General features: G+C 47.4%; 1 protein-coding gene across 1 annotated transcript; it reads right to left on the bottom strand.

The window, feature by feature from the left end:
* LOC149336884 (uncharacterized) lies at positions 1–25,849 on the bottom strand. The gene is made up of 7 exons (XM_089554263.1): positions 25,612–25,849; positions 24,306–24,517; positions 10,009–10,120; positions 5,787–5,905; positions 1,008–1,197; positions 692–834; positions 1–207 (listed from the first exon to the last, which is right to left on the bottom strand). The coding sequence occupies exons 1-7, from the start codon at positions 25,847–25,849 to the stop codon at positions 1–3; spliced, it is 1,221 nt and encodes a 406-aa protein (XP_089410389.1).
* Between the last annotated feature and the right edge of the window lie 1,279 nt (positions 25,850–27,128).

The raw sequence follows: 27,128 nt of genomic DNA, 5'->3' as shown, positions 1-27,128 counted from the left end.
TTAGGGACCGGAAGCACTTGTCTCTTCAGCCTTCTTAGCTGCTGAAACGTCGACACCGTTCTGCCGGCCCTTCTTCGACCAACTTCCGCTGCCCCTGAGCCTGCCGAAGGCCAGTTTGTCCAGTGCACTGGTGGGGGCCTCGCACGCCAGGTAAGCCAGGTAGGAAAGTAGTAAACTCCAAACCAAAACCGAGAAGAAAAGGGACACCTGAAACGAGAGGCGTGGTTCGTCATTATGCAGATCCGGGAGACGACTGACACTCGGCTCAAATTTTGCCAAAGAATTCATTCCCTCGTACTGCCGCTGGGTTTTGTTACGATCAATGGTTTTCACCAGCGTGCCTTGCTTATTAATGCAAGCGCGCGACCGTGCCATGTCATGTTCCGCAAGCGATTTTTCTTCCAAATTGCTGACAATGAGCAAACCGATTGTTTGCAAGTGATTTCACTTGTGATCCCCTAACTTTGAAGTTTTTCATTTAACAGACCGCACTGGCGGTATGCGAATGCTCGTGTTATGAAAGGAAGGTAACAACATGCTTCCTCGCTACAAGTTCTATCGGTCCGTGCCTTGGTCGTGCATTGTCGGACCCGGTGGGGAGCTTCGGTCGCGTCTATTACGCGCATACAGCTCATCTGTCGCTTCACAGGGGGTCTCTCTAAGAGCGCATCGCTAATGTGCGAGCGTATACCTGACTGAAGTGCGAAAAATATATTCGCTCCCTGGATGAGTACACCATGAGTTCGATGAAAAGCAGATGGATGATGTAGACGCCGAACGACAGCTTGCTCAGTGGCACAAAAACGTTGCTGGAGAGGAACCTGCCGAAAAGGCCTGCAAAAAATAAACCCACAGATGCTGTACTTCAAGTGGGGGAAAAAAAACGTAACAAGGCCACGAACGACTAGAATATGCAAAGTTCAGATCGATAACTTAACCCTTCTCTCAACCTAACCTTAATTGTGCTTTAGCATCCGTTACATAATGCGCAGTTTAAGAAGTCCTACCTCCTCTGCCCGTGGAACAGGCCAGCGTGATCCAGGCTAAGGAGATACACCACAGGAAGCGGTCGGAAAACGCAGCCACCAGATTTCCAGCTTGTGACGTAGGATGCGGGCTCTTGTACCAAGAGAACTTTATGAAGGTACAGCACAACATACTGCTCGCAGTGACGCACCAGCCGGCTAGATCCACCGCCTGATAGAAAGATGCGAAACCAGCCATGCATTACAGCGGGGAGTGCACGTCCCAGAGAAGCTGTACAGTTTGAGTTTGCTGTGGTTGTGTTCTGAAGAAATTATCAGCACTGTAGTGATTAGGCAGATAACATACAAGCTGATGCAATCTTAAGTTGATCCCTTTATTAGCATAATCGTATTAAAGTGGCCTTACGCTGCACCTTTAGCAAAACGCAAATAGGCATGAGCTTAGTGCTGCACTGTCATTTTCATTTTGTAGTTAGCGACAATGACGCCAGAACAAATTTCCTTACTCTGTTGTGCAGATATGAAAGCGACAGTCTGCAAAATGTGGTAGACCATACCATTCAGCGCTACATTCTGCCGCTTGCCGAGGCAGTGAGCGCAAAAAATCCGGAAATCAAGAAAACGGATTCGCCTGAAATGATGATGGAAGGCAGGATGAAGAAAGGTTACAATACAATCAGAATAGAAAATATCCTCATTTAAATGCGACTGCCTGCTTTTTGGTTGGAAAAGTTAATTTAGCAGGATTTACTGACGGATCATGTGGTAGAAGGCTACGTTAAGTGCAGAGTTAAACATTCACGTTTTATAGGGTGGTAAAATAAATGTAGTTTACTGCTTATTCCTCATTGCTTAATGTAGGTTCGCGCGTCGTATCAACGTTGGTATCTACGATGCGGACCCCTGGGGAAGGCTCCTGCTTATGTTTTCAACCGTGAACTTTCTTAAGCACTCTGTTATTACGGCACATCGATAATATTTCTGTTGTATTTCACTTGAAATGTCCGAAAATTTGATGATTAATTGCATATACTGACTTTCGGGTGCACTGCCAATGAAAATTTTTGGATTTGCAGTGGACATGCCTGTTAATAACAAAGATAGCACGCATCGTAGCTAGGATGCCGAACACTCGAGACTCACAAATGGACACAACTAAATATTCTACCTCATTAAACGGCTGGCGCCAAAAAAATTAACCCCCGATATATTTCTTTAAACTAAAATAAATACTTTGCTTAAGTTTGCGTATCGTCGTTAATCTTGGTGATTTTGCTGCCAGGTTTAAATAGGGGTTAAATTTAGGGCGATCCATTCCCCTGATGCGGAAGAAATGCGAAAACATGCGCTCTTTCGATTCCGCTTGAGGAGTAATGGGGAACAGATTAAAGACTTTTGTTACATCAAAGTATTTCGCTATATCCAGGTTTTTGTTATATCCGAATCTCTTGTCTCCCCCACCTCTCCTCTACAAGACGAAAGGGGAGGTTTCCTTCTTTATTTTGCCGTCTGTCAATTGTGGCAGGTGCCTGTTCGATTAATTAGCCCCCCCCCCAGACAAGTCGGATTGTTTGCTAGTGCGGTACTTAGTCGAAATGTGAATTCAGTGCACAAGCACTTCGTTCTTCACTTCGCTTTCACTTTTTGGATTCACGGTGAAGACGGCGACGTGCTGAGCACAACGAGGGAGACTAAAGGCCCGTTCACACTTGCCCAAAAATCCGGCGAGCGAAGCGAAATCGGCCGCTTTTGACGCCGAGCGAGGCGGAAAGCGGTGCGGCGAGGGAGGGCGATCGGGCTGAACCGATTTCCGCCGTGTCGCGACAAACATGGCGGCGCCCTTCGAAGCCGGACCCGTCGCTTCGGATTGAATTCTCGTTGTTGCTGCCTTTTTCAGAGCGTTCACTGGCCAGAAATGGGGCACAGGTCTTTCGCTTCGTCTCACCTCGCCTCTAATAATACGTATAAGTGATAAATATGCTTTATTTTTCTTTATTCAGAGTGACGATTCTGCAGTTTCTAGGCTTAACAGCAGAGTCGGTTTGTTGACAGTAGTGGTTCCGCCCTGACAACCAGACGGCGCCACTAAATGCTAAGTTTAGTTTTGCGTCTGTGCTAGCATTTGCTGAACTAAATGTGAGAATGCGCTTGCGTCTAACGTACTTAAGCATGCTTACGCTTATGGTACGTAGACAGCGTAAATGTATGCTCTTTTCTCACTATATCTGTGTATGCCGCTAGCAGCGACGCGGTGTGGAAAAGCGAGAAACCGCAGCGGCACGGCGGATCCGCCCCGCCCGCGCGTGAACAAGTGAGAACCGCTCCTTGTTTTTGCGGCGAGCGAATCCGCTTCGCTCCCCGGATTTTTGGGCAAGTGTGAACGGGCCTTAGCACGTGGGATGTACTGCTGCGGCGTCTGTTAAGAGGTAGCGGGCCAGACACGCATTGCGGCGATAGTGCAGTCTCCTAGGACAGGATGGCTTTTTCGCTAGCGAGGCACTTAGTGATAGCCAACTAAAATGGCTGTCTATACGCTAGCAATATCATGGTTATTATCGAGTTCACCGGCCCGCAGCTACCGTTAAGCTCAGGCAGCAGAATATATTACGCATTCACCAAAGATAGAACCCGGTGCCTGTCGTTGTCGGACGAGTGTTGCTCTTTAGCAGCGACGCTATAACATTATTTTCAGGGTATATCAACCTTCCAGATTATTTGAAACAACAAAATTCTTCACAATACCCCACCAGTGAAAAATTTTGTAGAGCTAAGCCGACCGGCTGAGAGCATTAATCAAAATTTTAAAACGGTCATAACAAGCTCCTTATGTCAGAGGAGGAGGAGGAGGCTATGAGACCTTCGGTTAAATGTAATCAATCTAAGCAGCTCTTCAAGAATGAGAAAACATGAAAAAAATTGTTCTGAAAAACAACTTCATGAATTGTCCATAAGTTGTATAACCGAGTAACTGAAACTACAAAACTTTTTGAATTTTGAACTTGACTTCGAAGATTCCTTGGCAGAGTTGGTTTCGCAGCTTTATCGTACTGGCGTCGCACCTAGGCAGCGACTGCCAAAAATTCACAGAAAGTTTACAGCTGTGGTAATGCGAATTGCAGTCATAGATAGTGGGCGGAATGAGGACTAGAAATAGTTATAGAGAACGAGTTGTAGAGCGCATTGCTCTTCCGATAGCCTCCACTGCGCGTGCGCAAAATGAGCTGAGGGTGTTAGATGGCGCCACATGCTCGTCAACTGCGTGCTCGCCTGCTGCGTCTGCACCAATCAGAGCGTAAGTAGGGGTGCCCGTGGAAGCGGATCACGGCAGCAGATCGCAGATTGCGCAGTGCCAAGAAAGAAGGCATGCGCTATGCTACAACCGGTGCAAAACGGTAGCCGTAAAGCGGAAAAGCAGCGCGCGCACTGCCGTGTCCCCGATTGCGGGGAGCGGCTCTGTCCGTGACCCACCGCGACCGGCTCTCCCGGACGGCCGTGGCACGCCTCTTTACAGTTTCTTCGCTCAGCTACCTCCCTCCGCTCAGCCCTCTCGCCAGCGTGCTCATTCGGCACCCTCTCATGTCACGTACGCACTGTTTTTTTCTTTAAATCCTCTACCCTCCCCAACGGCTACCAGTACGCACATCTCCGCGGATACATCCAAGGCGCACGAGCGCAGCTCATACGCGCCCAGCGCTGCGCCGCGAAAAGCCTCGGAAAACATACGCAACTCGATGGCCTGTCGCCTCCTGTCGCTGGTACACGCGCTCACTTCAGCTCAGCGAACAAAACGGCGTGAAGGGCCGTACCGGATCTCGAGAGAACTGCGTTCTCTGATTGGTTACACCGATCGCAAACCAGCGAGCCACTTCCGGCGCCGGCGGGAGCGAGGCGCGAATATCTGACATGGACAGACAAATGGACGCGTACGCTCGTACGCGTAGGCGCTACGCTCGTGCGCCTCGGATGGGCTCATGGAGATGGGCCTGTCGCTGTCGTTCATGGTTGCTGCTGCGACGCACTCCTCCTGTGTGCATTCGGACATCAGCTCACGCCTCAACATTTGGGAGAATGCCAATGACACATACCTGTATTAAAGGTCCAGCCTATGTCAAAGCTATAGCTTTGCGGCTCCTGTTGTGCAGATAATCTGCATCATCCGTTGTGAGCGAAAAATTCGGATTTGTAGAGAAGGCGCTTACATCACACATGAATGGGTCGATTTCAAAAATGATTAAAAATGAAAGAACTTGTGATGAAAGGTCGGAAATTGACTCAGACGTGGTTTGGACACGTCAGAATGTAAAGTAGATCAATTGCGCTCAGAACAAAAGCGGGGTAATTAGACGGGATTCGAACCCCTGACCCTAAGGTTTAGAGTAAGACTCGCAACTCTTAGGTTCCGCAGGCGCGCTTTTACTGCTTGGTTAAAGCGGGGCTTTTGTATGTATGTCGTGTCGTCTTTCACATAAAATGGAAATGTGTACGTTTCTGCGTCCAACGCTAGTGCGCTGTATTCTCAAAAAACGAAGCTCAAGTACTCCCCTAAATTTAGGTCATGGTTTTTCTCCGTTTTCACTAAGTACGTGCCGAGATGCTTTTCTTACAATGCTTCTAATGTCCTGATAAAAACGCATGATTCTGGCATTGAAAGTGGGCACAATTTTTGGACCTTTGGTGGAGATGCCACGTACCTCTTGCAACTCTAACAAATCAGCTGCCACCAAAAGTTGCTGATGGCGTCACAACGCTGCGGGCGAGTGCATGCTTATAAGATTGTCTGCTTCTTTTGTTGATGCCAACCTTGGGGACCCTGCGCTCCCTGAAATTGTCCATTAAGAGGAACGTGATGCATCCTCCGAAGTAGCACAAGCCGTGATAGAAAGGCCGTTCGTAGTATTGATTGGCAGTCTTCATTGTCCCTCTGTAAGACAGGAAACAGCGTGTACAACTGCGTAAGTAAAACTCGAAATGCCACTTTTCATTCAGCTTCTGAACACTCTACTTGTTTCCTATGTAGTAACTTATTCACGTGCGGCGCTTATGAGCTTGAGCAAAGTCGCAGTTTGGGCTAGTTGGTAACGCATGATTTTTTTTTAGTTCTTTGAGGTTTAACGTCCCAAAGCGACTCAGGCAATGAAGGACGCCGTAGTGATGGGCTCCGGAAATTTCGACTATCTGGGTTCTTTAACGTGCACCGACATCGCACAGTACAGGGGCCTCTGGAGTTTCGCCTCCATAGAAATTCGGCCGCCGCGACCGGAATCGAACCGGCGTCTTTCGGGTCAGCAGCCGAGCACCGTAGCCACTGAGCAACCGCGGCGGGTTGGTAACGCATGATTCTAAAGGGAAGATTAGTTCGACAAAACGAGTTCGAAACAGGGACACAGGACGAGAACGTATCACCACGTAAGGTATATAGGCATATTAAAGCAACTTCTACTGCATGGAAAACAATTTTATTGACGAGTGTTCCGGTCCAGTCCTGAATATCTCCCACCACATCATCCGGGGCAGCAGTCGCGAGCAAGCACCCAGTAAGATTATATCATAGTCGTAAAGCGTGAACTGAGTCAGGGTATTTAATTTGGAACGAGATGTTCCGTGAAGCCCGTTTTAAGGAGACATGTGCTACATTATAAAAAAAATTAATGTTGTGGTACTTATTTGCTGTTCTAGCAATTAATACCTTATTTCGTAAAAATTTTTATTATGAATTATTAATTCATCCTTTTTTATTGGGAGCTACCACCTGAGACGTTGGAGATAAAAAGTATGTTCTGCGATTGTCAGGCGCTGGCTTTAGAAACACAGACAAGACTGAATAATGACAAAATGCCAAAATATTTCGCAGAGATAAGGGACTTAATGACAACACAACGGCGTTTATGATTTCATTCGTCATGGTTTATATCTAACCAGACGGATACGCCTGGTGGAAAAAGAATAAGTCGCCAAAATAGACCCCTTAAAAAAGTGTCACACTAAGCACGAACACGCCCAAGGTGCAGAACTGGTAGCTTTTCTGATGCACTAGGCGACCTCAAGTGAAGTGTCGGCTACCGGCGATGAAAAAAATTGGTGGGGTTCAGCGTGGCTCGAACCTAGTTACATGAGCGAAAGCCCTGTTAACTTAAGCATGATCTCCACTGTCTCAAATTAAATGTCAAGGTCAAGGTCTGGTACCCAAGGTCTGGTACCCAAATAAACACATTTATTATCCGCACCCTTCTCCCCCTGCATAGCGGGACGGTCTCGCCGCAAACGAGCTGGAGGAGCAGCTGACCTTGATGACTCCGGCGCAGAGCCCCTTCGGCGCTGAGCACTGCATCGCTCTTTCGATTTCCCTGAACAGTTTCGTATGCCATTTTGTCAACAGGTAAACATCAGTCGCCAGGAGAACAAGACGACAGAACCGTGTCAAAAACACGACAAAGGTGTCTGTAGCTTTGTCGTAACGACCGATTTTTGTGTTGTTTTGAGCATTTTTTGTAGTGCCGTGTGTTAAGGCGAAAGCCTTTAATGGCTCATTCTATCCTCCGTTAACAAAGCGTGTCACACGCGCTTAACTCGGGAATTAAAAAAAGATAGAAGAAAAGCAAGAGTTGCTTCAGATAGAGGAGGAAAAAAATGAACCTAGAAGCCAAGTTTGTTGACTGCAGATTAATAGGGTAATTAAATATAGGCGAAAATGTTGAAATTGCCTCGGAATAACGCGAACGTCGATGTAGCCACGGGAATGGTGTGACGTCACATCTACCGAAAGTCGTCACGGCACAGATAAAATTGTAACAGAATGGTCCAAGAAACGTCGCATTTGCGTCAAATCAAATGGGAAAATGCGTAATTAAGCGTAATTAACACTTAAAATCCTCGAAAGATGCATAATTTGGGTTGGATATAGCCACGGGAACGGTGTGACGGGACATCCACTGGAAGTCGTCGCGGCAAAGTGTCCTCGGCTTTCGCCTCTCAATATTTTAGTTGCCAAAGTGTCCTCGAACACTTTTTTTTGTATCATGGTTCTATAGTCCGAAGGACTGTAGTGCTGTTCTTTAGTAACAACCTGAAATTCACTGGCTACTAGAAGCTCTTCATCTTGTAAAACAGCCCAGAGACGGGAAAAGAAAGAGACCACAGATCGAGTGCTGACTATCAACTGACGTTTTATTCCAGACGGCGGGAAGATATGGGCTTTGAAAGCTTGAGAACAAATATAAAAATGAAATTGTACCACGCACAACTCTCCATAGGAAGGTGAGAGGGAAGGGTCCATCTCGTCTCTCTTCGTATGATGAGTAGTTCCTGTTACAATTGTCCTTTTATTTTTGTTCTCAAGCAGTCAAAGCCTATATATCCCCACCTTCTGAAATACGCATACAACGTCAGTTGATAGTAAGCGCTCGACCTGTTGTCCCTTTCTTGTCCCGTCCTCTGCGCGGTTTTTTTAAGATGAAGCCACACTAACTAGCCTGAATGTCTACCCTTGAGATAATTCCTGGTAGAAAGCATTGCAGAAAATCTGGTGTGACGACAGAAATTTTTCTGTTGTGTTGCTCGACTGGGTGCTCTTCCCTTTTCACTGTTAGCTAGCGAATTCGAAGAGACGCCCTGCGCAAAAGTGTGTTCGGCTGTCTTTGTCACTTCGCTGAAGAAATTTCGGTAGAAACTATATCGCTCGAGACCTCTGTTTACCAACTTAAACTTCCCACCGAGGCTTCCAGGATCAGAGCGGATATTTCTTCTAGATTAGACGGGTGACGCAACCACTGATCGCTTGTGGGCAACAGCCGCCGCGGTGGCTCAGTGGTTATGGTGCTCGGCTGCTGACCCGAAAGACACTGGTTCGATCCCGGCCGCGGCGGCTGAATTTTGTACTGTGCAATGTCAGTGCACGTAAAAGCACCCCAGGTGGTCGAAATTTTCGGAGCCCTCCACTACGGCGTCCCTCATAGCCTGAGTCGCTTTGGGACGTTAAACCCCATAAACCAAACCAAACCATACCCTTGTGGGCAACGCCATGAGCCGACTTATAGCACAGCTATCTTGCCCAGTGCGTCGTTATTCAAAAGACGCTTAAGAATAAGCGATCCGCAACGCGCTTCACAAGGCCATCCAAGATTGGAATTCCCAACAAATCAAGACGAACTTGGCGCAAACGCGAGGGCGTTGTAGCGCTGGCTGCCCGAAAACAAATAAACAAGACGCATGCGCCGAGAACCGGCCTCGGATGCAAGTTTGCGCGGTGGCGTGCGGAGCGGGTATGTATTTACCTGCGGCGCATAATCGAAGGAATGCTTTGGCGTTGAATGAACGCAGAATTTTTCTTTGCTGAAGCATCACCGAGAGCTGCGACGTGCGTCAAGGACAACCGCGAGTTAATTTAAGCAATGTGGGGATCATTAACCTGTAACGAATTTTTCCGACGAAGCCGGTTCAGCTTATCGCCGATGTAGAGACCGTGTTTACACCGCATATAGGATTCATGCACGCCTCGTTTAGTATCAAGGGGCACTACAAGCCGGTGCTCGAAAGCATAAAAAATATATGCCAGCGCTGAACACGAGCAAGTAGTGCATTATTGTTCGACACAATAGATAAAACTCGCAGCACATTAGTATGTGACGTGTAAAATTCACAAAAATGACGCGACCATTTATTAGTAGCGAATCACGGGTTTAGCTCATGTATATTCTGCAAGCTGACATGAACTTCATGATATTCCTTGCTTATTTTATGCTGCCTAGAATCATGAATTTCGAAAGCGCGAGTAAAGACAAAGGACACGAAAGCTGGAACGGTATGCAATACCAAAGAGCCCAGCGGACAAATTTGCTAAGCCATAATTCTTCCTCTTTTGGTTCTTTTATGTGTAACCTTCCAGCGTTTGACTAATACATTTCTAGCGTCCTTCGTCTTTGCCTGTGCTTTAAAATTTCTGTATGCTATACTAAATGGCCAGCAAACAACAGAGCTCTTATGCCGGCTACTTTATGGTGTGGTAGCAATTATGACGAAGACATACCTGCATCCACCATGTTTTGCAGGTCCTCTTGGGTGCAGTCGTCTAGAAAGCAGATGCCCAGCCGAGCCATGTGAACTTCATGGTACGAAAAGTGGTCCTTGTAGTAACGCATCTGGCCAGCAGATATAAGTGGATGCGAATCAGACAAGAATCTTAATGGCACACTGCTTAGAGCAGCTAAGTCAGCCTGTATCGTAGATTTTCGCGTTGTTAAGACAAAGAAAAGACGTTCGACAAAAAAAATCTTTTTCAAGCTTGAAATTGTAAAAGGATGAAAAGCAGATGGTGCCATCAACCATTGTTTTCGCAAAGTGTGGTAACGTTCAGACAATTTGCCGCCGGTGAATCCCTGAGGCTAGCATGGACCGCCATTCATTACAATGGTGATCCCGGAGTTCTCTCGCGGATTACGTTTTCTTCAAAATCCAGCTTCATCGTCCGCTTACGGTAACTCTACACGTTTATATTTTATTCATTTCGTCTCCTAAACCACTCTAAGGAGAGTTGTGTGTGCAGAACAGATTATGTGCGCGGCGACAAATGTCCTATCTTCGTTTCTAAAGCGGAAGCCATCGGGTTCTCGACTAATGACGCTTATATCTGTGCCGCTGTCTTTACTAACGCGTGGAGAGGCAGCCTGTGCGATGCCCTTGATGATAAGCCGCTCCTCGTGAGCTGTCTACTAGATTTTTCGTGTTTCAAGGTAGATGCGCGGCCAGAAATGTCGTTTAGCCTGTGAATGACAGCCTAAATGGAACTGTGCGTTTGCTAGCGCCGTATGAGCTCAATTTACTTTGCACCTCCGAAAACGTCCTTACATACACTCTCGTTCTGTGGTAGATTACATTTATTTTCTAATCTTTGTGTTATCGCCTATTTGGGCCATGGAGTGCTGTTCTTTTTCATTTGTGCATTGCTTGCTACGTGTGGACGCTCACTCGGTGCGCGTCGTGGACGCCGGCGTTTCAGCAAAGGCGTTTTGTAACGCGACTGGAGCGCGGGACGTTTGTCAAATTTGTAGTCAAGCGGCGCTGGAGGAATGCTTATAGTTTGATGGGTGAATAAAATTCGTTGCCGGCGCGAATGGCCGGCGTGCTTAAACATCGCGAAGAACCCACGAGCTGCATCCCGTCTCCCCTTCGTTGCACGCGTATGGAGTCGTCCATGTCTGTCATCAGAGCCGTTAGCCGCCGCCGCTGGCCTGCGCGCACTTCATTTTGAAAGCTGGGTAAAGGTCGGCTCGACAAGAGGTGGCTTACATTTCGTTCCGAGTGGTTCGTTCATGAATCCCGCTCACGCGTGCACAGATTTTTCGAATACCATTTGCGCGAGACACAAAGTATGTGTTTATGATTTCAGACTGCTTTACGAAAGCGCCGATGTAATTCGCCGCTTATTTGCGCCTAAAATGCAATTCAGCTGTAGCGTTATTGTAGCTGCGCCAGTTGAAGGCCTTAATTGTTCCATTAAAATACTTCCTACTTTGAGCGCGTTCAATGCTTTCGCTGATTTTTCTAGCAGCGTTAGGTTAGGCTACCTCCATGCAAGAAACACACCTCTTTACAGCGCTGTTGGGGCTGCACTTGAAGGAAAAACTAAGTGAATTTCACACGGTATTTTATCGTGACATAATATGTTGTCTCAACCTCGCGACTGCTTTTGAAAAGGGGCAGCTAAGCCTCAGTGTGCTGTATGAGTTTTCTGAATAATGAGAGAGAGAGAGAGAGAGAGGCTCTTTAATGAAATACAGAGAATTTAGCCGCCGTTTCAATATCGCTGGCATGCTACTCTGCGTAGGGAGGGGAATTTGGGAGATAAAGACAGAAGGAGAGCAGCGTGGAAGAGGTAAAAAAAACGGAGATAAAATGCGGCCATGAAATGGGTACAAAGGATGCAATGGCGAGTATTGATGTAACCTATGGAATGATGGAGTGCAATGACCGACAAATGGGCTGACGAAGTTCACTGCATAAAGAATGCATGAAGGTAACGCGCAAGTGAATTTAAAGCTTATCGAGATGTCCAATGTCTTTTATATATGTAAATAGAAAGTTCATTGCAAGTTTCTGTTGCTTGAAGCAGGCTAAGGGACCTACAACTTTGTCCATTGTTAGGGGCACCGGGCAGAGCGTCTGCATGCGATGTTCACAATACGCACGCTCGTTAGCATGGCACTTAAGCAGGATATGTTGCACAGTTTCTATCGAGACACAGTTGCCACAATGCGGACTGTTCATTTCTCCAAAACGGTACTGCAAGCCGTTTGTATATGCGGCATTCAGACGAAGTCGGTGATAAAGTGTTTCCAGATGTCGAGGAATTCTGGGTGAGAGTCTTGATCTAAGATGTGGGTCGATTGAGTGAAGAAATTGGTACTGATGTGTCGGCAAACTCCAAAGCCGATACGTTTCTTCGTAAGCAAATCTTTTAGCCATTTGGGACGCATCAGATTTCGTGAAGAAAGTTGTATCTCCGATGTTGATGGCCCTTACAGGCCGCTTCATCTCCTTTTTCATTAGCCAGAGTGCCACAGTGAGCAGGTACCCACTGAAATGTTATGCAGTGGCCTGCGGCAATAGCTAAATGATGTTGATACCCGATGTCCAAGGAAACTGGCTGGTGATTCGTTTTCTTCAGCAGGTTCGCCAGGATCTGCAGAGATGCTTTCGAAACGGTGAAGATGACCCAACGGCCGGCGGTTCAGCGTAGGATGTAAGAAACAGCTGAATAATGAGCGCGGCATGGAAGCGCTACAACCCGCTTGTTTATAAGAGCGCGCGCTGATGTATAAGTATGCTGTTCTGTCTTTGTGCTTCAAGTTATAGGTCCAAATCTGTGGTGAACTGGTTGCTTCTGCCTGCTGGTTTTGTATAGCTTGTGCCCGTTTGAGTATCGGCTTACGTACACCCGACCAAATCTTTAACTGGCTCTGATATTGCATCGCTAAATGCACCTTGTAAAAAGGTGCCTTTCGGCTACACTGCTGGCATATTCATGCTGTACTTTGACGCGTGAGATGGCATTTCTTGGTTTCTTTTTGTTAATATAATGTTTGAGTGAAGTACTTGCGTGTATAGATCAAAGTGATCAGAAATATTCATCGTCTGCCACTACGAAGAGCCGAAACAAGCGGAATACACAGCAATGGTCCTGGTGGCGCATTTGCATTTACTCTGGGTAAACGGCTTGTCCGCCATGAAAGGAGTGGCAGTTTACCCAGAGGATGAGGCCATATGGACGAGATCTGTTGCTGCGTATGCCACTTGTTTCGGCTGTTCGTAGTGGCAGACGATGAATATTTCTGATAACGTTGATCTAAACACGCAAGTACTCCCCTCAAACATTATATGAACAAAAAGGAATCACGAAATGACATCTCACTCATCCACTTACACCATGAATATGCCAGCGGTGTAGCCGAAATGCACCTTTTTTACAAGGTGCATTTAGCGATGCAACACCCGAGCCAGATAAAAATTTGTCCGGGTGTGCCAGGCCGGGTGTACCAAATTAAATTTGTAAGTATATTGATTGTGTCATTTGTGAACTCTGCCTGGTGACCTCAATGGTTGTAGACTGTCTGTCTATAGGCAGTCTATAGATAATGGTCTACTAATAGTTTAGTAGACAGAGATCTATAGATTGTCTATAGACAAAAGTCTATAGCACTGCCAGGCCACACGCCTATGGAATGTCTGTAGACAGTCTATAGACATATGTCTACTGGACCAGCAGACTTTTGTCTGTAGACTGTCTATAGAGAGTAATCTACAGGAAGTCTATGGCCATAAGTCTATAGGTGGTCTATAGTCCGTCTATAGACAAGTATCTATAGACGGTCTATAGACAACTATAGGAAATGTATGGCTATAAGTCTATAGGTCGTCTATGGACTGTCTACAGACCCGTGTCTATAGACTTCCTATAGACCTATAGACATCCAGTAGACATTTGTCTATAGACATAAGTTTACTAAAAGTGTATGGCCATAAATCTATAGACTTTCTATAGATCAGTCTATGGGATTTGTCTATAGACAGTCTATGGACTGTCTAAAGAAATTTTTATAAGAGTAAGACCATTATACTTATGGCTTAGGCGGAAAACTTCGTCAAGAAGCCGAGCTGTAAATGCCTTGCCACGGTCAGTGATTACGAATGAAGAGGCTCCATGGCGTAGAACAATCTGGTTCATGAAGAACTGCGCCACCTCAGAGGAGGTTGCACGTGGCACCGCAATGGTTTCTGCGTAACGTATCATATAGTCCGTGGCCACGATAATCCACTTATTACCAACTGACGATAGAGGAAAAGAGCCGAGGAAGTCCATACCTATTTGGTGGCATGGGGCCAGTGGTGGTGAGATGGGCTGCAGGAAACCGGCCGGCTTTACTGGTGGGGTCTTGCGTCGCTGGCATTCGCGGCAACCTCTAACATACCGATGAACGGTGGCAGCAAGTTTGGGCCAGTAGTACGCATGACGTACTCTGGCGAGAGTGCGTGCAAATCATAGGTGACTAGAGGAGGGTTCGTCATGGCAAGGAATAAAAATTTCGTCGCGGAGATCTGCAGGGATGACCAGAACATAGGGTCGGTCGCTGTTGCTTGCGCTTTTCTTGTAGAGGATTCCGTCGTGTATACAGAAGGAGGACAGGTTTTTGGAGAATCATCGGGGAACGGTAGAATCTTGGCCTTCCAAACGATCGATCACGGGTTTTAGGTCTTTATCGGCACGTTGCCGGGCCTTTAGATCCGACGAATTCATGGTGCCAAGAAAATAGCTGACGTCGTCCGCACTGTCATGCGCCAACTCCACGGGTGCACGTGACAGAGTGTCAGCATCTTCATGTTTCCTTCCTGGCTTATAAACGATGTAGTAATCACATTCCTGCAAACGGAGGCTCCATCGTGCAAGGCGTCCTGATGGGTGTCGGAGACTAGCCAGCCAACACAACGAATGATGGTCTGTGACAATTTTAAATGCACGGCCGCAGAGGTATGGTCGAAATTTCATAGTTGCCGAAACGACCGCGAGACATTCCTTTTCGGAAGTCGAATAGTTTGCTTCCGCCCTAGAAAGGGTACGTCTGGCATAAGCGATCACCCTTTCCACGCCTTGCTGGTACTGGACGAGGACAGCACCTAGACCGACGTTGCTGGCGTCAGTGTGAATTTCGGTGGCGGCATCCTCATGAGTGTGCAAGCACAGGTGGGTTGTGAAGACTTTCGCGCAGCTCGGTAAATGCATCTTGCTGCTCGGCAGACCTGACGAATGGGATGTCATCACGTGTCAGACGCGTCAGGGGTTCGGCAATACTGGAGAAACCGTCAATGAAACGGTGATAGTAGGCGGAAAGGCCCAAAAAACGTCGGACTGCTTTCTTCGTAGTAGGAAGGGGAAAGTCGGCTACAGCTGCAGTTTTGTTGGGATCAGGGCGCACACCATCAGCACTGACTACATGACCGAGAAATATAAGCTGCTGATAACCAAAGTGGCATTTCTCTGACTTAAGTGTTAAGTCGGCCGAGCGGAGAGCATCCAGTGCTGTACGCTGCCGTTTAAGATGTTGGTCGAATGTTTTTGAAAACACGATGACGTCGTCTAAATACACCAAACAGGTTTGCCATTTCAGGCCAGCAAGAACGGTGTCCATCATTCGCTGGAAAGTTGCGGCGCTGAACACAGACAGAATGGCAGCACTTTAAATTCATATAATCCATCTGGAGAGACAAAGGCAGTTTTTTCCCGGTCACACTCGTCGACTTGAATCTGCCAGTAGCCGCTTTTTAAATCGATGGACGAAAAGAACTTGGCGTTGCGAAGCCGCTCGAGTGAGTCTTCAATACGGGGTAGGGGATATACATCCTTTTTTTGTCATGTCATTCAGCTTTCTGTAATCAACGCAAAAGCGTAGCGTGCCATCTTTCTTCTTAACAAGTACTACAGGAGACGACCATGGGCTTTTAGACGGCTGAGTACCGTCATCATTAAGCATTTCATGGACTTGTGTTCGGATTGCTTCACGTTCTTTGGTTGAAATGTGGTACGGCTGTTGTCGAATGGGTCGAGCGTCATCAGACGTTAGGATTCGATGCTTGGTGATAGGAGTTTGTCGAACTTTCGATGAGGAGGCAAAGCACGGGGCGTGCTCGAGCAGTAAGGCACGCAGGTCCCGTTGTTGACAAGGCGAAAGGTCAGGGCTGACATCGATACGATCCAAAGGCGGAGATGGAGCAGCAGTAACTTCAGACGCAAAGCACTCAGAAACTTCGTGCAACTGTTCGTCGAACGCGATGGCAGTACAGCGATAAAAATGGCGACGTTCGCTCGTAAAGTTTGTGACGAGGACCTCAGACTAGCCGCTGCCAAAAATATTTAAGCTTCGAGCTGCACAGATGCCGTGCGAAAATAAAAATGAGACGTTGCGTTCAGCAATAATTGGCCCATCACGTAGCCCGTCACGCACCACAGTCCTAAAAACGCTGGAGCGGGGAGGTATCAAAACATGCTCAGTTGCCACTCGCACGGGATATGTACGTTGACCGTAATTGGGGCTGACAGCTGCTTTGTCTGCTGAGAAAGAGACCGTTCGCTGCCGGAGGTCGATGATGGCACCATATTTCCTCAAGAAGTCCACACCGAGGATCAATTCACGTGTACACTCCCGGAGAACGACGCAGCTGGCGAGAAACGTAGACGTATGAATTTTGACTCTTGCTATGCACTGTCCAATAGGAGTAATTAGATGCCCATCAGCCGTGGGGATCTGCGTACCAGACCACGGTGTCATAACCTTTTTAAGATGTGCTGCCAGTTTCCCACTCAAAATCGAAAAATCTGCACCGTTATCAACTAAGGCTCTGAAGTTTTGACCATAAATACACACGGGAATGTCAACTGATAGCCGGTCCCGCGAATCAGGTGCTGTCGTTGCTGCTCTAAACTCTTTGGTCTCTTTCGTTGGGGGGACTTCATGGCATTGATTCTTAGCGGCCCTGCCCCCGGAGGTCGCTCTACTCAGTTTTGCCGACGGGGACTTGGCGAGTGACAGTGCTGGGATTGCCTGAATTCACCAGCTGTCGAAGGAGATGGCCGACGTAGGGATGGTGACCTGGATTGCCGGCGCGTCGTCGAAACGCGCTGTTGTGCGAGATAGTCTTCAACCGCGCGGGGTCGTTGACCGAACGCCGGCCTGGGCGCATAGGAGGAAAAACCCACCTGTCCGAGGTGTCGCTACGGGCACCACCGGAATATGTGGCCAGGTTCCCGCAGTGAAAACAAAGGCGCCGGTTGTCCGAGGCTCTCCAGAAGTCCGTTCTTCGCACGGGTGGTCGCGGTGGCCATACGTAACGGGTAGGGTGCTGTACCAGAAAATACTGTGCGACTGCTGGAGAGGCACGTATTGGGCTGGCGACTCCTGAGGTAAGGCGGACAACGGAGCTCGAACTGGAGCTGGGCGTCGGAGGACGTCAGCATAGGTCTGACGTGGATAGTCAGGAGCAGGGGAACTTTGCTCCTCGGCAACGGGTAGTGATAGCCATGCGACTTGTTGAATCTCTTCGCGGGTGACATGTGCGAGAGCACTGTCCACTGGTTGGGATGCGCCACAAAGCTTCTGAAGTTCCTCGCGTACGATGCGGCGAATAATACCTCAGAGGTGGTCAGTTTTGTTCGCGACGGCTGGAAAAGGCTCGGCAGAAGTCGCGGTGAGTACTGGTCGGTCATAGACAGCCGACCGCTGGTGAAGGACCTTTTCCATAGTGACTGCTTCTGTTAAAAACGTGGCAAAAGTAGTTGGTGGGCTGCGCACAAGAGCGGCAAAAAGTTGTTCCTTAACACCGTGCATCATGTGGCGCCGCTTTTTGTCTTCAGACATAGCTGGATCCGCACGTCGAAACAGCTTCGTCATGTCCTCTACATACATCATAACCGATTCATTTGGCAGCTGTGTTCTGCAGTGCAGAGCCCGTTCTGCTCGTTCGCGCCAATCCGGGCTGATGTACGCCTCGAGGATACCGCAGCGAAACTGAGACGAAGATGTCAAAACGCCTTCTCGGTTTTCAAGCCATGTGAATGCATGATCTTCCATGCAGAAAACGGCGTTCCGTAGCTTTAATTGCTCGTCCCACTGATTATAGGACGCGACTCGTTCGAATTGAGCAAGCCAGTCCTCCACGTCTTCGTCTGAAGTGCCATGGAACGACTTCGGCATGCGGGGGTTCTGGAGGGTGTAAACTGGAGTACCTTGCATTGCTGAAGCGGTGTTTTCCGAGGCTGGCCGGTGATTCGATGACGAGGTGGACTCCAACGGACCGTGCTCGGGAGGAAGGCCCAGGTTCCCCCGGCTGACGTGATGCACCGGCGTGTCCACAGGCAGAAGCTCGGTGTTGACGGTGCGTGGAGGGGTCTGGGACATCGAGAGATCGAGCAACCCGCACCTCCACCAAAAATGTCGCGGAAGTAGCGAGCACCACACAAAGTAAAATGCAAGCGGACACAGAGTCAACGGCTGTTCCCAATGGAAAAAGCACACTCGAAGAGCGCGCGCATCTCTAAGTTCTTTGTCTTTCTGACTCCACGTGAATCCAGCAGGTGGCTATATATATATATATATATATATATATATATATATATATATATATATATATATATATATATATATATATATATATATCACAGAAGCCAACAGCCACAGAAACGAAGGGGCACAGGGGATTTTCAATTAATTTATTTATTTTGTGGTGCTGATAAATTTAGAATATTACTGAATATCTTATCGCTTAAAGCTAATTGATTAGAAAAGCAGAAGAAAAAACAACCACATGCCGCCGGTGGGATCCGAACCCACGACCTCCGAATTACGCGTCCGGTGCTCTACCTCTGAGCTACGGCGACGGCTGTCAAATCTGCTTTCGGGGGTATTTATGTTTACAAGTAACCTAAACTTGAGAGTGTTCATCAGCGCCACCCACGTTCATAAGCGGCGGACGTAGAACGTCCTGAGTTACCGCAGGTGTGACGTAGAACGTCATTGAACGGAGAGGGTGGAAGCTCCGTGAGAACCCCCTTATGCTTCCTATGGCGTCAAGGCTGCCAGAACCGAGGCCCTCGCTAAGCAATTAAGCAAACAAGGGAAGGGGATTGAGGGGCTCGTTATAAATATGACAGAAGCCAAAAGCCACAGAAACCAAGGGGCACAGGGGATTTTTAATTAATTTATTTATTTTGTGGTGCTGATAAATTTAGAATATTACTCAATATGTTATCGCTTAAAGCTAATTGATTAGAAAAGCAGAAGAAAAAAAGAAAAAACAACCACATGCCGCCGGTATATATATATATATATATATATATATATATATATATATATATATATATACGATGCTGCGAGACGGGAACGGCTTTATTTGCAAGGGGGGATCGGGGACGTCACTGAACGGGCAGCGTGAGGCGCGCTGCACCTCCCTGTCTCGCACGCATCGAGTCCGTCATTTTCTTTCCACTGCACTGCAGTGAGGCAGCTTGGCGTGTATGTATATATATATATATATATATATATATATATATATATATATATATATATATATATATATATATATATATATATATATATTAAAAGGATAACAAAATCTTCAAGGCAACTGATTAAAATATAATAAGTTGGGGAAGGCACATTGAAAAACTTAACAGATTTATTCAACGTTTCGACCAGACACTGGTTTTTTTCAATACCAGTCCCTGGTCGAAACGTTGAATAAATCCTTTAAGTTTTTCAATGTTACTTCCCCAACTTATATATATATATATATATATATATATATATATATTTATATGAGAAGCCAACAGCCGCAGAAACCAAGGAACAGAGAGGATTTTATTTATATTTATTTATTTTATTGTGTTCATCAATGGAGAATAATATTGAATATGTTATCGCTTAAACATAATTGATTAGAAAAACAGAAGAAAAAACAACCACATGCAGCCGGTGAGAACCAAATCCACGACATCCGAATTAAGTGTCCGGTGCTCTACCTCTGAGCTACAAAAACCTTTCGATGTAGTCAGCGATCACCATGCTTTATGCTGGCTGTCGTCCTTGAAGGATCCATCCGGCCGGCTTGGTCGTTGGGCACTGCGGCTTCAGTTGTATGAGATTCGAGTGATCTACCGTTCTGGGCGCAAGCACTCTGACGCCGACGCCCTCTCCGGGTCACCGCTACTTGCCAACGATGCGACCCTCTCTAGCATTGACCCCGTGCTCTCTTCATTACGCCCTCCAAACATGCATCTGGAGCAGCGCAAAGACGCCTGGATAACATCTCTCGTGGATCTCCTTTCGGGCCGCACTACGCCAGCGCCCTCCCACTCGCTTCTTCGTCAAACCCACCACTTTACTCTGCAAGATGGTCTTCTTTATCGCCGGAATCACATGCCAGATGATCGAAGATGGCTACTTGTCATACCTCGCCACTTACGCGCTGAAGTCTGCGCATCATTTCATGCCGAACCTCAGAACGCTCACACTGGTCTTCTAAAAACATACACGCGACTTCGGCACCGGTACTACTGGCTCGGCATGTACACCTTTCTACGAAAGTACATTCGCTCATGCCTTGACTGCCAACACCACAAGTCATCACCGCAGCGCCTTTCCGGGCCATTACAGCCTTTACCTTGCCCTGCCCGTCCGTTTGATCGTGTGGGCATCGACCTTTATGGGCCTCTGCCACCTTCTACTCCTGGTCACCGGTGGATTGTCGTCGCCGTCGACCATCTTACGCGCTATGCCGAGACATCCGCTCTTTCGGCGGCTACGGCCAGGGAAGAAGGTTTCTTCATTCTTGGCAACCTCGTTCTTTGCCATGGTGCTCCCCGCCAGCTTCTTAGCGACCGCGGCCGCGCGTTTGTATCAGTTGTTGTCCAGGCGCTTCTACAAGAATGTCGCGTAGTTCACAGAACAAGCACGGCGTACCATCCTCAGACGAACGGGCTGACCGAAAGGTTTAATCGGACGCTCGGCGACATGCTCACGATGTATGTCACTCCCGACCACTCTAACTGGGACCTCGTGCTCCCATTTGTCACATACGCCTATAACACCGCCGTCTAGTCTACTACTAGGTTTTCGCCATTCTTCCTCTTTTATGGACGCGAACCTACTTGCCTGCCTGACACCATCCTCCCCTACCATCCTGATGCCTCTGACTGCTTGCATGCTTCTGAAATCGCGCAGTATGCCGAAGAATGCTGCCAACTGGCCCGACCCCTCACGTGCCACGAGCAAAATCGTCAGAAAGAACACCGTGATTCTGGTTAACCCTTCACCCACCTACCTGCCGGCTCCCTTGTTTGGTTCTGGTTCCGTTCTGGCCCTCCTGTCCTGTCGTCCAAGTTCCTCGCCAAATATCACGGCCATTACCGCGTTATCTGTTTCGCCGTAAACTACGTTGCGAAACCATTGACACCCTCCTCTGACCACCACCGCTGCGGCCGTGAAACCGTTCACATTAGCCGCCGGAAGCATTACCACGAACCAGTGATGTGCACTACTTGAGCCGGCAGGCTGGCTCCTCCATCGCCGGGGGCCATTGTAATGACGAAGAAGTGCCCCGCGCGTCAGCGGGATTGCTCTCGGCGAGCGCGTGCTTCGGGCTGGTGCTACTTGAACTGCCGACTGTCAGCGAACGCCTTTCTGCGCTTTGTGCTTTGTGCCATGCTGTGCTTGGTGCCCGAAATACCCATTGCAATATATATATAAGGGATATCAAAATCTTTGAATCTGATTTCCCCAATTTATTTTATTAAATAAAATAAGTTGGGGAAATCGGATCCAAAAACTTAACACATGTATTCAAAGTTTCCACCAGGGACCGGTTCCTGATGGAAATGTTGAATAAATCCGTTAAGTTTTTTCACGCACACCTCTCAACCTGTCAAGCGCGGCAGATGGCAGTTGAATTAATCACGAAGGAATGCTCGGGAAGGCCCACCTGGGTCTCAACCCAAGCAATCTAAATCCCACGATGGCAGCACCTGACATAGCAGGGTAATAACGCATGGCTTTACTGCTTCACCACTACACCAGGAGGGGATGAGGACTCCCATGGATCTATGAATGTAATGTAGGGAATGACCAATTCTGCATATATGAGCATTAACACATTATCGCTATCTGAACAGCGTCAATCGGCGAACACTAGATAGGAAACACCGGTACCGAGAAGAAAACCGAAATGCTTGCTCATCCGTTTCGCACTTGTTTTTTCTAGAAATGGACCAACATTTTTTTATTTACTTTCTTATGAAATAATTTTCAGTGCTAAAGTGATTACACCATTAATTTCCCCTCAATGAACGCCATTTAACAAAAATGCCTTTCCTTATGCTTTGCTTGGCTTTGAATGACTGCTGGCCTTATAAATGTGCATGTCATAACGAGTCCCTCATTACACTACCTGTCGTCTGCTGAATAGCTTAATGAAGGCCTCGGTTCTGGGAGTCCTGAATATTAATTTATGAATAAGCGAAAAGTTTGCATTGGGAATCGAAAATTCTCCTATTTCATTCGCGTAACTAATACGGCAATATTCGATTCGCTATTTTATTCGCCGCACGAATCAAATAGTGCAAATTCAAAATGTTTCGAAACAAACCGAATAGGGTCTCAAGTTTTCAAACAGTTATTAATTTGCATGAAGTTCGAATCGGGTGTGCGGTAATTTTCTTCTACGCCTATTTAAAGAGCAGGGCCTATTCAGACGTCGCACAGCTTACTGGTGCTATCTGCACGAGTGAGTTAGAGGGTCCAGCGCCAAGACACGGCCCATTTGAGTCGCTGCCAAGGTAGTCGCGGATTGCATAACGCTCACACATATAGTTCGAAGTTTAAAGGGACGCTGAAGCAAAATCTTCAAATTGACAAAAACGCTGAAAATCGACTCTCGGAATGTGATTACATTAAAGTCTAGTCGTCATTTTGCATATTTTCAAGCGGCTGGTTCGATTTTCTGTGTTTTGTGAAAGCGCGCCAAGTCCTCCCGGCCGGTGCGAGGTGAGAGCATGACGTCATAAAACCCTCGTCCGACAGGCAACCGGCAGCGTCACTCGAAGCACGATGTCGCACTGCAGTTTGGGTAGACCAAGCGATAAGGCTTCCAACGTCCGAAACTGCCGATGCAAAACTGGCAAAACCCGCGAGTAGCGATGGCAGTCGTGCTCCTGCGGGAATAGTGGGCGCGCAGGTGTTATAACGTCTAATTGCAGCTTCCACAGGTGGCCGCCAGGTGCAATGATACGGCAATAAATCGCGAAAAAAAAAACGTGCAATCCGCCATTTCGCTAAAATCCTTGTCACATTTATCAATTTTAGCTGTCAATGTCTTGTTTAAAAGTTAGAAAGCAGCTCCAAAAGATTGGTTCAGTTTAAGTGACGCGGACGACCTCAGCTAAGTCCAGCAAAGTCTACTTTGGCGCCCGATCTCCGATGCCACGGTTAGTATGTAGCTCCGACTCCTCTCTTCTACTAAGAGGTGATGCTATTGTTGTCATGAATTCCAAAAGGCAATTTGTTTACATGTATAAACATGACGTTTATACAGTTATCGTACTGACTCCGTGTCGCGTATTAATTAGTTGAGATAAATACTACGTCTTCCTGCGACTGTATATTTAACTTCACATGTCTGCAAGGAACGGCTTCGCTACTTCGTTTCGCTATTTATTAGGTTTTTAGCAACAGTGCTTGTTTTTTGTGTGCATCCGGTTCATTCTTCGGGAGGGTACACCCCAGCAGCCGTGACGTATGAAGTGACGTATGTCCTGACGTGACAAGGAGTATGTGCCGATGTATTGCAGTTTCTAAAATACAGAATACCTCTTTTTAAAGTAAATTTTCAGACCATCGTGTTGATGTGACAACTGCGGCCCAAAAACAAATAATCGAATTTTTTCTGCCTAAATAGAGACGGCCTTTATGATTTTCTGCGTTAAATATGTTAATTACTTCAGTATGTTAACATTTTCTCTTAGTGCTACTTGTAATCTTTGTTTTCATTCCGATCCTGACATCTCTGGTCAGAATAAAAAGTTCAGACTTTTTTTGTGTGCAGTGTCAATTCGTTGTGATATCCTGTACGCTGCTGCCTTGTACGGGCCCCAGATACTCTTAAACTGTTTGTGAATAGCTCTCTTGCCGGGCGACCCCTAAAGATACGTTGGAAACAAACCATCTATCTAAAGTACACCGATGAAAATCAAGCCGCTACAGACCGCCATCAGGTAGCATGCAGTCTCACCATCGGATGCATGATGCTCAAGATGGACTCAAGAGTTTCCTCAGAAGCCGTGGAATTCTTCATGTAAAACATTAGGTTGCAGTACTGGCCATGCGAGACATCGTTGCCGTGGCTGTCCCGGACGACAGTCTCAATGCACTCGTCGAAGGCTCCCGGATCCGAGCGGGACCCTTGGAGCAGCCCTGTCGGGTACTTTCCCGTCGCATCAAGCACTGAAAACACACCACAGTAGGCACCAGGCGTGAAATAGGTGAGGATACCTACAGTGAAATACAATGCTCGTACCATTTCAAAAGTGAAGGATACGCATTCACCTCATCCATGGCACATTTTCGTCGCCGGTTTTCAGTGCACTACTTTTTTTCTCTGCATCTTTATTTGCGCTAATTATTTGCTCAAGGTATATGGTACTCTGGCCCTGATAGCTGTGGTACCCTGATACAGCAAGACACATCCACTCCCAGGTGTGATATTGGTCAAAGGTGGGGGAAGGTAGTTTTAGTTGATAACACCCTGTCTTAACTGTATAACCTTCCATTTAGATACGGTGTACTGGGCGCGGTTTGGATCAATGGCCAAGTATAACAGCGTTAAGCATTTAGCTAGCGCATATTTCGTAAAGTGCACCACACGATAAACTGGGTACATGCTCATTGTATTAGCCTAGTTCCCTCGTCCGCATGCGCTTATCTCCCCGTCGCCACCAATATTTTTCTTTTCCTTTTGTGAGGAATTAAAATCGTAGCCCTTTGACCAGCACACCGTGACGATATGTGGGATACACTAGAGGGCACATGAACGTCAAGGATCCTGCAACACTGCAGTAGTGATCGGGCACCGTAGGCGAAACGCCTGCCGGAGCAGGCAAACGTGCTTGTCTGGTTAATACCACTGAAAAGACTGGCAGGGAGCCAGCCATAGACGGCAATACATATGCGTTGTAGTCGCCGTTCCAAAGTAGTCAAGATTTGGTCTCAGGTAGCACAGAGTACGGTATTTTGTTTTCATCGTGTCCTTGCTTTCCGTGTTCAAGCCGGCGAAGGACGGATCTTTTGGTTAGGTATGTTTTGCTATTTTCATCGACGGCACCAATCGAAATGCTGAACGAACGTCGCGAAATCATGGTGTACTGGCAAGCGTTACGTATGATAGATATAACATGCGACACTTTCAGCGCACAGATGAGGAAGTCATTTGTGCTAATATACAGGGTGCGCTAATATACAGGAACTTCCATCACTCGGTTACAGAGTGCTCTCACTGCCCGAAAAGCAAATGGCAAAAAAAAAAGAATTATTCCACTCACGCCGTAAAGCCCATGGCTCGAGGTTCTGGAAGCCGCGCAAGGTACGGAGCAGGGCCACACTGCACTCGGGGCGGATCTTAGCGCCTAGGAGCCTGGTCCATAGTGACGCCGGTATGCTGGCCATGCCGCAGCCCACGACGTCCTGCAGAGCTTGTGCGTAGTTAACGTTGTCGCCTTCCTCCGCCGAGGCCACTGCACTTGTTGTCCCATCGAATGAGACCGACTCCTGGCTTTTCATGTGGGCCACTGTTGTATTCCCACCTGTATATAGCTGAGCAAGGACGACCGGCAACAACAAAAGTCGTCCAACTGGCCGAAGACGCCGCCAGGAGCCAAGACCTTCTGGCCGTCGTTTAGGCGGGGGGCCTATATGCCCTTCAGACTGTTGGCAATAAACGTTTTACAATCCAAAAAAAATCACACACATACCCACGAGCTGGGACCTCACACCTGAAGGGAAATTGTAGCCGACTCTTTTAGTCGAGAGCAGTGAACACATTGCAGACGACGTTTTTCAGTAGGTGTGCAGAAGGGGAATGATTTCGTGACACCGATTCTGAAACGTACTCATGGAGAGTCTGAGTGAAATGAGTATCGGAACGTCAACCCACGGTTTTTTTTCTGTTTGCGTCGCAGCACCAGTTACTTCCTGCACAAAGAGCCTTGTAGCACCCGGGTCCGCTCCTGAGGGACTTCTGGTTACTGAGCGTTTCTTTTGATGTATCTGAACGTTCCCGCCGTCGGCTGTCGAAGAAAACTTGATGTCGATAGGTCGGTTCACGGAAATTTTCGGTACCAGCACATGAACAAAAAAGGCCTCTGCATGGGTTAAACGAGTCAGTCGTTTTTTTCTGCATGTGCTGTGAGGCGTTGAAACTACCGCCCGCACTATCAAACATCCAGGAATTCAAACGTCCAATAAATGGAAACACGAATCACTGCAAGAAGTGACTGGAAACACGAGCAAAAACACGGACATACGCCCTTCCTGCGCATTCAAGTATCCTATCGCACTGCACACGCACCGATCACTGGATCAAGAATGAATGAGGGACGCTTATGCAATTTCTTAACAGCAGTCACGTGCCGATGAAGACCGAAGCGAAGGGCGCGCGACCAATTACATGAAGGCACGACCATACACTCATCAGTAAGCTGTGCAAGCAGGACCTTGCCGTTACTCATTTGCTTATCATTTTCGCTTTCTACCTCGGGCATCTTCTGACGCCTCGCCTCGGGTTTTTGTTTTTTCCTCATACTGCGTTCTTGCCGGCAAGAACAGTCAGTTCACACATTCTCCCAGAGCCACGCGCTTATGAGATTTAGTGGGCTTATTTGTTTTCGAATGGAAAGTTCGAACGCAGTGAAGACCCAGAAGGGGTAATGTCATTTTTTTCGGTAAAAGTAATGTTCGCACTGATATTAATGTGTGAGCATTTTATGTTTGCACGAGCTTGTCCACACGGTTACGTGCGAACCAATGCGTTTATGCGGAAACGAATCGTACCATCGGATAG

Source organism: Amblyomma mixtum, chromosome 7 (genome assembly GCF_055824585.1).
Source record: "Amblyomma mixtum isolate Tamu chromosome 7, ASM5582458v1, whole genome shotgun sequence".
Lineage (NCBI taxonomy): Eukaryota > Metazoa > Arthropoda > Arachnida > Ixodida > Ixodidae > Amblyomma > Amblyomma mixtum.
Note: the sequence above shows the minus strand (reverse complement) of the source record. Positions and strands in the feature narration are given on the sequence as shown.